Raw genomic sequence first — 13,542 nt, forward strand, 5'->3', positions numbered from 1 at the left:
TAGTTAGTACATCTCTGTAGAGAACACAACATGTAGATAGTACAGCTCTGCTACCACAGCAGTATAGTCACTGCTTCAGATGATTCTACCTCATTAGCATGGGTTCATGTACGCCTGTGTGTGCATGTTGGGTCTCGCCCCCTGTGGTGTGTGGATGCATGTTGGGTCTCGCCCCCTGTGGTGTGCGGATGCATGTTGGGTCTCGCCCCCTGTGGTGTGTGGATGCATGTTGGGTCTCGCCCGCTGTGGTGTGTGGATGCGTGTTGGGTCTCGCCCCCTGTGGTGTGTGGATGCGTGTTGGGTCTCGCCCCCTGTGGTGTGTGGATGCGTGTTGGGTCTTGCCCCCTGTGGTGTGTGGATGTGTGTTGGGTCTCGCCCCCTGTGGTGTGTGGATGCGTGTTGGGTCTCGCCCCCTGTGGTGTGTGGATGCGTGTTGGGTCTCGCCCCCTGTGGTGTGTGGATGCGTGTTGGGTCTCGCCCCCTGTGGTGTGTGGATGGGCGTTGGGTCTCGCCCCCTGTGGTGTGTGGATGGGCGTTGGGTCTCGCCCCCTGTGGTGTGTGGATGCGTGTTGGGTCTCACCCTCTGTGGTGTGTGGATGGGTGACAGAGTGTCCAGGTCAGCCATGGGGAACTCGATGCCTTTCCTCTTCAGCTCCTCATAAATATGGACCACCCCCGTCAGGTCAGGACTACTCCTGAAGGCATCCGCCCAGGCCTGACAACACACAGACAAACACAGAATAAGGGCTGGAAACAACCCCGTTACATCCTGGTGGACATCTGAGAGGAGTGGATAGATGAAGGCCAAATAGTGAGGGCCCAGGTGTTGTGTTGCTGACTTCAGTCCTGTGTGTGTGTGTTCAGTCTCTGGTTACCTGCCTGGAGCTGCTCAGGTACAAGGTGTCCTCTCACTGTATTTAGAGAGGTTTGTTGGAGGTGTCTGGACTCATTTTGGATGTAGAATATTCCTAACTGCAGGGTTCTCCTAACTGCTGCAGCCTGGCCTCTTACAGCTCTCGGTCAATTGCCTTAGAGATTTGAGGTTGGAGCTCCACCTTGCTCTCTGACTGACTTGGTGAAATGTTCACCATGTTGCTTATACCTATCCACTTCTCTCAGATGTAAAAGTACCTAGGGATTTCTTATCATGTGCCATGTGATTATTATCATGTGCTGTACCTGGATCAGAGCCAGGACTTTGTCCTGTACGATGGTGGGGGGGTTGGTTTTGGGGGAGATGATTTTGACGAGGACACCATCAATGAAGTCCCGGTTAGCCACGAGGACATGAAACCGGTGGCCGCAGTTCTTTACACACGTCTCCAGCACCTAGAAATGGAAAGATAGAGGTAAAACATCAGAAAGAAAGAATGTTTACATATATCCTGTTTCCCATGCCAATAAAGCCCCTTAACTTGAAAGAGGAGAGGAGAGAAAACATCAGGAAGTAAGAAAGTATGATAGAGAGCGAGAAACTCCCTGGAAGAAGAGAAGTGTGCTCAGATATTGATAAAGAGCTGACTTCTGTCATCTGACATGGAATAAAGGAGCTTTGATGCAGCTAAAAAAAAAAAATCAAGATCCACGTAAACAAAATAAAATATGAAGACAGAAAAAACATAACAGTTGAGAAATCGCCTGAGGGAGAAGTCACAGTGAGACACAGCAGACAGCTAATTCATGAACATGTGTTGGTGGCTTTTTGAAGCTCAGGCGTGAAGAACAAGTGTAACGGATAATAGCACTGTCCTAGTTAAGCATGCAGGCGTGTTTGCAAGTGTGGTAAGTGTACTCTAAATGTGAAAGGTCTATTTGTCTGTTTCTCTTCCCAGAGACTGGTTGTTGTTGAGGGTGAGTTCAGACAATAAGCATCACTTAGGTCTAGGCCTAGCTCTGGACGGATTCGCTCTGTCCCTGCTGGTGTGCTCATCCAGTGTTTTCCAAATGGTGGGTCTTCAGCGCTTTGTGACAACTGCCAACGTATAATGGGCTTTAGAAAATACATCCGATTGATTTGATTGGTCACGTTCTACTGCTGGGTAGCAGATTGTGGGCTCAAGACATTCCAAAACATCTCCAATGCCCTTGGACACATGATCAGTGATGTGACCTGTATGTTCCAGGCTTTTCAACACCACACACCCTCTATTGTTCATCTGAAAAGATTTACAGTGGGGCAAAAAAGTATTTAGTCAGCCACCAATTGTGCAAGTTCTCCCACTTAAAAAGATGAGAGAGGCCTGTAATTTTCACCATAGGTACACTTCAAATATGACAGACAAAATGAGAAAAAAAATCCAGAAAATCACATTGTAGGATTTTTTAGGAATTTATTTGCAAATTATGGTGGAAAATAAGTATTTGGTCAATAACAACAGTTTCTCAATACTTTGTTATATACCCTTTGTTGGCAATGACAGAGGTCAAAAGTTTTCTGTAAGTCTTCACAAGGTTTTCACACACTGTTGCTGGTATTTTGGCCCATTCCTCCATGCAGATCTCCTCTAGAGCAGTGATGTTTTGGGGCTGTTGCTGGACAACACGGACTTTCAACTCCCTCCAAAGATTTTCTATGGGGTTGAGATCTGGAGACTGGCTAGGCCACTCCAGGACCTTGAAATGCTTCTTACGAAGCCACTCCTTCGTTGCCCGGGCGGCGTGTTTGGGATCATTGTCATGCTGAAAGACCCAGCCACGTTTCATCTTCAATGCCTTTTCCTTTACACGGATCAGTCTTCCTGGTCCCTTTGCAGAAAAACAGCCCCAAAGCATGATGTTTCCACCCCCATGCTTCACAGTAGGTATGGTGTTCTTTGGATGCAACTCAGCATTCTTTGTCCTCCAAACACGACGAGTTGAGTTTTTACCAAAAAGTTATATTTTGGTTTCATCTGACCATATGACATTCTCCCAATCATCTTCTGGATCATCCAAATGCTCTCTAGCAAACTTCAGACGGGCCTGGACACGTCTGGCACTGCAGAATTTGAGTCCCTGGCGGCGTAGTGTGTTACTGATGGTAGGCTTTGTTACTTTGGTCCCAGCTCTCTGCAGGTCATTCACTAGGTCCCCGTGTGGTTCTGGGATTTTTGCTCACCGTTCTTGTGATCATTTTGACCCCATGGGGTGAGATCTTGCGTGGAGCCCCAGATCAAGGGAGATTATCAGTGGTCTTGTATGTCTTCCATTTCCTAATAATTGCTCCCACAGTTGATTTCTTCAAACCAAGCTGCTTACCTATTGCAGATTCAGTCTTCCCAGCCTGGTGCAGGTCTACAATTTTGTTTCTGGTGTCCTTTGACAGCTCTTTGGTCTTGGCCATAGTGGAGTTTGGAGTGTGACTGTTTGAGGTTGTGGACAGGTGTCTTTTATACTGATAACAAGTTCAAACAGGTGCCATTAATACAGGTAACGAGTGGAGGACAGAGGAGCCTCTTAAAGAAGAAGTTACAGGTCTGTGAGAGCCAGAAATCTTGTTTGTTTGTAGGTGACCAAATACTTATTTTCCACCATAATTTGCAAATAAATTCATTAAAAATCCTACAATGTGATTTTCTGGATTTTTTCTCATTTTGTCTGTCATAGTTGAAGTGTACCTATGATGAAAATTACAGGCCTCTCTCATCTTTTTAAGTGGGAGAACTTGCACAATTGGTGGCTGACTAAATACTTTTTTGTCCCACTGTAGGTGGGTCAACATTGGGAACCCAAGTAGAGCCTGTCTCACCGTCAATCCTAGCATCACCTCCCGGTAGTTCCTGTTCCCACTCAGTCTCTTCTTCAGCGCCCGGATGGCATCTTTAGGCCTGCAGGAACACAACACATAGAAACATAGCTAAGCACACAAATATCCTGTTAGCGTTCTGTAAGTCATTCTATGAAGCTAATCTTAAAATGTAAAGTAAAAGTATGCCTGGCATTCTTGGATTAACATAGGGCTTTGGTCATGCTATCAACTCAACCCGTTGTTTTTATTGACCTAAACCATCTTAGCCGTGGCGTTGTTGATTTTGTATGAAGCCGTGCGCAGGTCTCAGGAGTGGGACGTCACACGGCAACTAGCAGTAACATCTTTCCTCCGTGGGGCAATAACCACACATTGTTACCTACCTGGCAGTCTAAACACACACACTCCATTAAAGGCTCAGTGCAGTCAAAACTCAGTTTTTTGCATATTGTACAACAGCTGTTAAAACTAACACTGTAAAAGTTTGCAATAATGTGATCAGTGTTATTTCCTTATAATTGCTGGTTAAAAATATAATTGACCTTCTAATCAGCAGGTTTTGCATGGATGGAGTTTTGGCTTGCCTGGTGACATCACTAAGCAGTATACAATAATAGACCAATAACAAAGAGAGTTCCAAACCAATAACAGATCGTTTTGAGGTTACATATCCCTCCCATTAAGCCCCTCCCATTAGGCCCTTTCACAGACCAGCTCCCAGACGATCCTGGCAAAATTCTTGCTTGAGAAATAGTTTTGCTAAAAAAGCTATAGATTTTTTTCTTTCTTACCCTTTTAATTAACAACTATTACTACAGTAATGTACTTAATTTTTACCCATAAATCATTTGACATTGAGATCAAAATCAGCTGCATTGGGCATTTAAAAACAAATCACCACATAGATCTGAGCTTGTAAGCTCAGCAAAAAAATAAACGTCCTCTCGTGTCAACTGCGTTTATTTTCAGCAAACATAACATGTAAATATTTGTATGAACATAACAAGATTCAACAACTGAGACAAACTGAAAAAGTTCCACAAACACGTGACTAACAGAAATTGAATAATGTGTCCCTGAACAAAGTGGGGGGGGGGTCAAAATCAAAAGTAACAGTCAGTATCTGGTGTGGCCACCAGCTGCATTGTGTACTGCAGTTCACCTCCTCCTCATGGACTGCACCATATTTGCCTGTTCTTGCTGTGAGATGTTACCCCACTCTTCCACCAAGGCACATGCAAGTTCCCAGACATTTTTGGGGGAGAATGGCCCTAGCCCTTATCCTCCAATCCAACAGGTCCCAGACGTGCTCAATGGGATTGAGATCTGGGCTCTTCGCTGGCCATGGCAGAACACTAACATTCCTGTCTAGCAGGAAATCAGCCATACTGCTTGTTCTGTGCGTGGTGGCATTGTCATGCTGGAGGGTCATGTCAGGATGAGCCTGCAGGAAGGGTACCACATGAAGGAGGATGTCTTCCCTGTAATGCACAGCGTTGAGATTGCCTGCAATGACAACAAGCTCAGTCTGAGGATGCTGTGACACACCACCCCAGACCATGACGGACCCTCCATCTCCAAATCGATCCTGCTCCAGAGTACAGGCCTCAGTGTAACGCTCATTCCTTCGACGATAAACACGAATCCGACCATCACCCCTGGTGAGACAAAACCGTGACTCGTCAGTGAAGAGCACTTTTTACCAGTCCTGTCTGGTCCAGCGATGGTGGGTTTGTGCCAGGTAGGACGATCAACGTTATTGCCGGTGATGTCTGGTGAGGACCTGCCTTACAACAGGCCTACAAGCCCTCAGTCCAGCCTCTCTCAGCCTATTGAGGACAGTCTGAGCCCTGATGGAGGGATTGTGCGTTCCTGGTGTAACTTGGGCAGTTGTTGTTGCCATCCTGTACCTATCCGCAGGTGTGATGTTCAGATGTATCAATCCTGTGCAGGTGTTGTTACACGTGGTCTGCCACTGTGAGGACGATCAGCTCTCCGTCCTGTCTCCCTGTAGCTCTGTCACAGTACGGACATTGCAATTTATTGCCCTGGCCACATCTGCAGTCCTCATGCCTCCTTGCAGCATGCCTAAGGCACGTTCACACAGATGAGCAGGGATCCTGGGCATCTTTCTTTTGGTGTTTTTCAGTCAGTAGAAAGGCCTCTTTAGTGTCCTACGTTTTCATAACTGTGACCTTAATTGCCTACCATCTGTAAGCTGTTAGTGTCTTAACGACCGTTCCACAGGTGAGTGTTCATTAATTGTTTATGGTTCATTGAACAGGCGTGTTTAAATCCTTTACAAAGAAGATCTGTGAAGTTATTTGGATTTTTACGAATTATCTTTGAAAGACGGAGTCCTGTGTATAAAACAGCAGTGTATAAAACATTAACGGAGTAGTGCTCAGGCAGTAGTCTCACTGACACTAGTGGATCCTATGGGAGGGAGTTGAGGCCTTCAGACACAAACAGACTATAGAAAGAGAGGAGCTCAGGGAATACTGGTGTGCATGGGTGTTACATCATCTCAAAAGTTCCACTTCCAGAAGTTTCAGGTAGGCAGTCTATGTTTATCTGTCTGATAAGTGGCATTAGTGCAGCTAGCTGGCATTTCTTCCACATCTATGTCCTTGTCTGAACCTAAAGAGGATTGCCTGCATGCCATTCAGTTGTCACCATGTCTGACTTCCTACACTAACACAATACACAAAGCCAATAGTAATTTGCTACTTGGTAGCCTTCACACTCAAATTACACAACGCTTCAAGTAGGAGGTGGAAGTTGTAATGGAGGCAAGGGACTGATATATCTCAAAAGACATGGGTCATTTTTTTTCCTGAATTGTACTGAAATAGTGTTCTCCCAGGACTTCAGACAGCTAGCCAGTAGGCAGTCATACCTGTTAACCACAAGACACTCCAGTGTTCAGTCAAGCAGAATAGAGTGGCTGGGGCTGCGAGTGAGAGTCTGAGTGTCTGTGCCAAAGCCTGAGGAGTGTGTGTGTGTGTGTGTGTGTGTGAGAGTGAGTGAGTGAGTGAGTGAGTGAGTGAGTGAGTGAGTGAGTGAGTGAGTGAGTGAGTGAAAAGATAGATAAAGGGGAAGCAGAAGAATGATTCGGGGAAGAGGAAAGAATTTTAGGTTTGAATCCCTCCAGTTTTTCCTAAAGGTCACAGAACTCAATCAATTTCAGGAGAGTCAACAACTTATCAAATTAAACTCAAAGAAAAGTTAACACTAATTAGTAAAAAAGGATATTCTCATTCCATTCTATCTGCACTGCAGCTTGGCCCTGTGCTTGTCTCAACTGCATGTGTGATGTGTGCCATGTAGAGAGTTTGAGAGCAGAGCAGAAGACAAATGTCTGTTGTAAAGTTGTATTGTATTTGTGCACATCATTTGTATGTTAAGAGGTTTTTGTTTGTGCGATTGACTTGTTCAGTCAATCAGTAAGGCAGCCAGTGAGCCCGTCTTTCAGCCAGCCAGCCCGTCTTTCAGCCAGCCAGCCCGTCTTTCAGCCAGCCAGCCCGTCTTTCAGCCAGCCAGCCCGTCTTTCAGCCAGCCAGCCCGTCTTTCAGCCAGCCAGCCCGTCTTTCAGCCAGCCAGCCCGTCTTTCAGCCAGCCAGCCCGTCTTTCAGCCAGCCAGCCCGTCTTTCAGCCAGTCAGTCAATCAGTCAATCTCAGCCAGCCAGCCAGCCCATCTTTCAGTCAGTCAGTTAGTCAGTCTTTTAGCCAGTCAGTCCGTCTTTCAGTCAGTCTTTCAGCCAGCCAGTAAGTCCATCTTTCAGTCAGTCAGTCCGTCCATCTTTCAGTCAGTCAGCCAGTCAGTATTTCAGTCAGTCAGCCTTTCAGTCAGTCAGCCAGTCAGTATTTCAGTCAGTCAGCCTTTCAGTCAGTCAGCCAGTCCGTCTTTCAGTCAGTCCGTCCGTCTTTCAGCCAGTCAGTCAGTCCGTCCGTCTTTCAGCCAGTCAGTCAGTCAGTCCGTCTTTCAGCCAGTCAGTCAGTCAGTCAGTCTTTCAGTCTTTCAGTCAGGTGAAAGTGTACTGATGTAGTCTGTTTCTCACCCTTCCTCCGTCTCATTGATGATGTCACAGATCTCCATGTTGAGGGTCCAGTCCTCAGCCTGCAGGCCGCCATCCGTGGCCTTCTCTAGAAAAGACAACAGGAAGTCAAAGACAACAGGAAGTAAACAAACCTGCTCCTTGGACCAAGGAGGACACTAAGTAGTAGGAAGTTTCCCATAGGAATAATCGGTACAGCCCAAAAAGGATGAACCACCCCTTTGGGACTGGTTCCTACCTAGGTTTCTTCCTTCTAGGGAGTTTTTCCTGGTGCTTTCACTTCTGCTTTTCTTGCTCTGTTGGGTCTAGGCTGGGCAGCTTGTGACAACTGCTGATGTCAAATAAATAAAATAAATGAGGCCTAATTGATTGATTGACAAGATGGGAGATGTAAAACAGGTTTTATAACAGACCTAGAGTCAGTACTCTGCCAACCCACTGTCCACTAAGCCTTGGGCTATATTTCAGTCTGACTGCGCTGTGACCTGTCCCCTTATCTCAACAAGCCGCACTAGTTAGCCTAAACTCCATGGCTTATGTAACATTACTGAGGGCATGAGAAAAAGTTGTGTAACCAAGCACGTAAAAAGAGATAACAGTAACAGGGTTTCTATAGTAAGCCAATGTGTGTGATGCATTTGAACCTATTCAAACAGGATGGGTGTTCTCTGCATTGTCTTAGAGAGGAAAGTAATGGAGGGAAACATGACAGGATTTGGGCTATTGGCTTTTCAACACAGTAACATTGAAGTTTTATAATGACATAATTGAGCTGACGTCTGGAAGTCCACTACCACGGGTGTCGACCAATTACCATGCTGAATTCATCCCTCCATGAAACAGGATTAAAGAACTGTGCATGTCCCACATGGAACACAATTCCCTTTGAGCCCTGGTCAAAAGTAGTGCACTACATAGGGAATGGGGTGTAATTTGGGAAGCACACCTAGTCTCACTCCTGTTCTTGGCTGGGAGAAAATAAGGAAACTGAGCCAGCAAGAGCTATAGGTATTTAGAGTCAAAATACAGAGCTAAGAGTTAAAATGTTTAAAAGTTAGTCATGATGACTAGACTAGCTCTAGGTTAGCTCAGTCACTCAGAACATTTCCACCTCCAGCCCAGGGGCTCAGAGCAGTGTGGTATGCCCAGATCACACAGTCTACCACTGAGGCCACCTTGTGTGAAGGACTAATGCTTTTGGTGTCTGTTTCTCTCCTTTCACACTGCCTCTAATCTAAATATTACTAAAATAATGTATTTCCTGTGTACACAAAGACAGTATTCTGCTAACAACATGTCAGAACATGAGAAGCCAAGGTAAACAGCATGACACGGTGTTTAGCTGCCCAGGCTCAGTGTGTGAACAGCAGAGCATTAAGTGTTAAGTCTTAACCACTGCTATCTCCACTGGCACGCCCCACGTAATCTCCTCAAGTGGATTGGAAAGCAGACAAGCAGGGAGAGCGAGGAAAAGAGGGAGGGAGAAAGACGAAAATGAAAGGGATAAGGAAAGGACCAGACCTAGTTAGGGCTGTTGTGGTCATGAGATTTTGTCCGAAGTTGATTGGGAAGCAAATAATTGCCGGTCTCACGGTAATTGACCGTTAATTAACAAACACATTTAGCATCTCCTGGCTTCCTCACATAGCCTACAACATGAAGGTCACGCGCTGCGTATGTTTGCCAGTTTGGCTCTACACCCGTTCAAGCGGATGAATGTGCTTCATTTTAAGGCGTTATTTGGCCACTTTAGCTGTGATAAAAACCTTAACAAAACATATAGGCCTATGGGCTAGGCTACATGAGGTGTGATACTGACCTTATTAAAACATATAGGCCTATGGGCTGGGCTACATGAGGTGTGATACTGACCTTATTAAAACATATAGGCCTATGGGCTGGGCTACATGAGGTGTGATACTGACCTTATTAAAACATATAGGCCTATGGGCTGGGCTACATGAGGTATGATACTGACCTTATTAAAACATATAGGCCTATGGGCTGGGCTACATGAGGTGTGATACTGACCTTATTAAAACATATAGGCCTATGGGCTAGGCTACATGAGGTGTGATACTGACCTTATTAAAACATATAGGCCTATGGGCTAGGCTACATGAGGTGTGATACTGACCTTATTAAAACATATAGGCCTATGGGCTAGGCTACATGAGGTATGATACTGACCTTATTAAAACATATAGGCCTATGGGCTAGGCTACATGAGGTGTGATACTGACCTTATTAAAACATATAGGCCTATGGGCTAGGCTACATGAGGTGTGATACTGACCTTATTAAAACATATAGGCCTATGGGCTGGGCTACATGAGGTGTGATACTGACCTTATTAAAACATATAGGCCTATGGGCTGGGCTACATGAGGTGTGATACTGACCTTATTAAAACATATAGGCCTATGGGCTAGGCTACATGAGGTGTGATACTGACCTTATTAAAACATATAGGCCTATGGGCTGGGCTACATGAGGTGTGATACTGACCTTATTAAAACATATAGGCCTATGGGCTGGGCTACATGAGGTGTGATACTGACCTTATTAAAACATATAGGCCTATGGGCTGGGCTACATGAGGTGTGATACTGACCTTATTAAAACATATAGGCCTATGGGCTGGGCTACATGAGGTGTGATACTGACCTTATTAAAACATATAGGCCTATGGGCTAGGCTACATGAGGTATGATACTGACCTTATTAAAACATATAGGCCTATGGGCTAGGCTACATGAGGTGTGATACTGACCTTATTAAAACATATAGGCCTATGGGCTAGGCTACATGAGGTGTGATACTGACCTTATTAAAACATATAGGCCTATGGGCTGGGCTACATGAGGTGTGATACTGACCTTATTAAAACATATAGGCCTATGGGCTAGGCTACATGAGGTGTGATACTGACCTTATTAAAACATATAGGCCTATGGGCTGGGCTACATGAGGTGTGATACTGACCTTATTAAAACATATAGGCCTATGGGCTAGGCTACATGAGGTGTGATACTGACCTTATTAAAACATATAGGCCTATGGGCTGGGCTACATGAGGTGTGATACTGACCTTATTAAAACATATAGGCCTATGGGCTGGGCTACATGAGGTGTGATACTGACCTTATTAAAACATATAGGCCTATGGGCTGGGCTACATGAGGTGTGATACTGACCTTATTAAAACATATAGGCCTATGGGCTGGGCTACATGAGGTGTGATACTGACCTTATTAAAACATATAGACCTATGGGCTAGGCTACATGAGGTGTGATACTGACCTTATTAAAACATATAGGCCTATGGGCTAGGCTACATGAGGTGTGATACTGACCTTATTAAAACATATAGGCCTATGGGCTAGGCTACATGAGGTGTGATACTGACCTTATTAAAACATATAGGCCTATGGGCTAGGCTACATGAGGTGTGATACTGACCTTATTAAAACATATAGGCCTATGGGCTGGGCTACATGAGGTGTGTGACTATGATTTGAAAAAGTTGCACAAAAAAAGGCATGTGCTGTTTCTTGCCTTACTGCACACAAGTTGGGCATCTTTTACAAGTGATTTCACTACATCCGCAATAACATCTGCTAAATATGTGTTTGTGACCAATAAAATTTGATTTGAGAAGTGATAATAGATCATTCACAAGTGGTAGGCTAATATTGTCAATAGAACAGTTTGTGGTCATATGCACAACCTTAAAAACATAGGTGCTGCGCTAATAAAGGATTCTAGTATAGAACAAGAAGGCCTGCACACCTTTAAAGCTCCCAATTCACCACTTTAATCTGAAACCAATCTCCAGCAGGTCAAACACAGTGTTCACATCCCAAAATATACACATTTCACCTCACATGACCAGTGGACACGACGCATGGTGGATGCAAAACACATGTGTATCTCTAATAATTAAATGAGTACATGTAGGTGGATGCAAAACACATGTGTATCTCTAATAATTAAATGAGTACATGTAGGTGGATGCAAAACACATGTGTATCTCTAATAATTAAATGAGTACATGTAATGGTTCCACAAAATAATATACATTTAAAAAATGACCAAGTGAGTAACCTGGAAGGCCAGACAAATCAAAGTAAGGGAACATATTCAGGTAAGAAATGGTCTGATACCAAACTCTTGGTTCAGACCTCTAGGAGACATGGTGCACACAAGGTGAATCCAATACAATCCTCTTCTCAGTAATAGATGGTCAGTATCTCCGCCCCTCCTAGGAGTCTTAACATGTTCCATACCAATGTGACTCAAAGAGCTGACGTTGTGACGAGCCTCCATGAAATGAGCAGCCACAGGGTTTCTCTGGTCAAGGGCCCTGATATTACTCCTGTGTTCTGCTATCCTTGTTTTCAGAGCTCCTGTTTTTTCCTACATAGACCACAAATACATTTGATCAGGTATATCACATGTTTTGTGGAACATGTAATGATGTCCTTAATCTTAATGGCCTTGGACGTAATAGGGTGACTGAACATTGTGCATTTGTTCGTGAAGTTACATTTGGTGCATCCGCCACGTCTATAGTTACCGTCCGGCACACTGTCTAGAAAGGTCCTGCGTGGCACTGGTGGAAGATCAGACCTCACCACCATGTGACTGATGTTGGGGGGGCGTGTCTGAAGACCGACCCGCGGGGGTTCTTTAAACGTCTTTTCCTGTTGTGGATCAGTGCTCAACATGTGCCAATGTTTTTTAATAATGTGGTTGAACTGTTTACCAAGTGGGGAGTACTGAAGGAAGCATTAAATGCATTGGTCAGGAGAGCGGGGAGGTTTGGACGTGAGGCTGTCATCCTGGGTCATATTTTTATAACGTTCCCTTGCGTCCTGCAGCCATTCCTCTGGGTAACCCCGCCGTCTGAAACGCTCATCCAGATTGTCAAACAAACTGACCTAGTCACTCCGTGTACTACAAATCCTACGCATGCGACTGCATTGGCTAATGGGGAGGTTATATTTTAGGGGTGTAGGGTGGAAGCTGTCTCCGCGTAATAGGGAATTTCTGTCAATCGGCTTCCTGTATAGATCCGTACTAACCACCTCCCCATCCCTCTACCTTAAAATGTCAAGAAGACGTATTTCACAGGCAGTGAATTTCGAATGTTCACTGTTGTATTGATGGAGGAGTGGAATCGATTAAGCTCCTCCGCTGTGCCCTGGAATAGAATGAATATGTGATCAATTAAGAGTCTAATATGGTGCAATAATGGATTATTAGGGCTAAAAATCACCTTCTTCTAAAAAATTAAAACACATACAGATTGTGAGTAAAACATTTAAAAGTGTTAACCCTCGCAAGGCTGCAGGCCCAGACGGCATCCCCAGCCGCGTCCTCAGAGCATGCGCAGACCAGCTGGCTAGTGTGTTTACGGACATATTCAATCAATCCTTATCCCAGTCTGCTGTACCCACATGCTTCAAGAGGGCCACCATTGTTCCTGTTCCCCAGAAAGCTAACGTAACTGAGCTAAACAACTACCGCCCCGTACCACTCACTTCCGTCATCATGAAGTGCTTTGAGAGACTAGTCAAGGACCATATCACCTCCACCCTACCTTACACCCTAGACCCACTCCAATTTGCTTACCGCCCAAACAGTTCCACAGACGATGCAATCTCAACCACACTGCACACTGCCCTAACCCATCTGGACAAGAGGAATGTGAGAATGCTGTACCTATGTGAGAATGATGTTCATTGACTACAG

At 45.0% G+C, this 13,542-nt stretch overlaps 1 protein-coding gene across 7 annotated transcripts in view; it reads right to left on the reverse strand.

Annotated features, from left to right (window-relative positions):
* The window catches only part of LOC110538041 (TOM1-like protein 2), a 43,846-nt gene that overhangs the window by 19,570 nt on the left and 10,734 nt on the right, over window positions 1-13,542 (reverse strand). For all 7 annotated transcript variants that reach the window (XM_090194062.1, XM_090194059.1, XM_090194057.1 and 4 more), the window contains exons 2-5: window positions 7,789-7,873; window positions 3,728-3,806; window positions 1,180-1,329; window positions 581-715 (exon numbers count right to left, since the gene is read on the reverse strand). In XM_090194062.1, the coding sequence (XP_090050188.1) occupies window positions 581-715; window positions 1,180-1,329; window positions 3,728-3,806; window positions 7,789-7,826 (402 nt within the window). In that variant the 5' untranslated portion in view covers window positions 7,827-7,873. The remainder of the gene's footprint in view (window positions 1-580; window positions 716-1,179; window positions 1,330-3,727; window positions 3,807-7,788; window positions 7,874-13,542) is intronic.

Source organism: Oncorhynchus mykiss, chromosome 12 (assembly GCF_057628025.1).
Source record: "Oncorhynchus mykiss isolate SJ-2025 chromosome 12, ASM5762802v1, whole genome shotgun sequence".
NCBI lineage: Eukaryota > Metazoa > Chordata > Actinopteri > Salmoniformes > Salmonidae > Oncorhynchus > Oncorhynchus mykiss.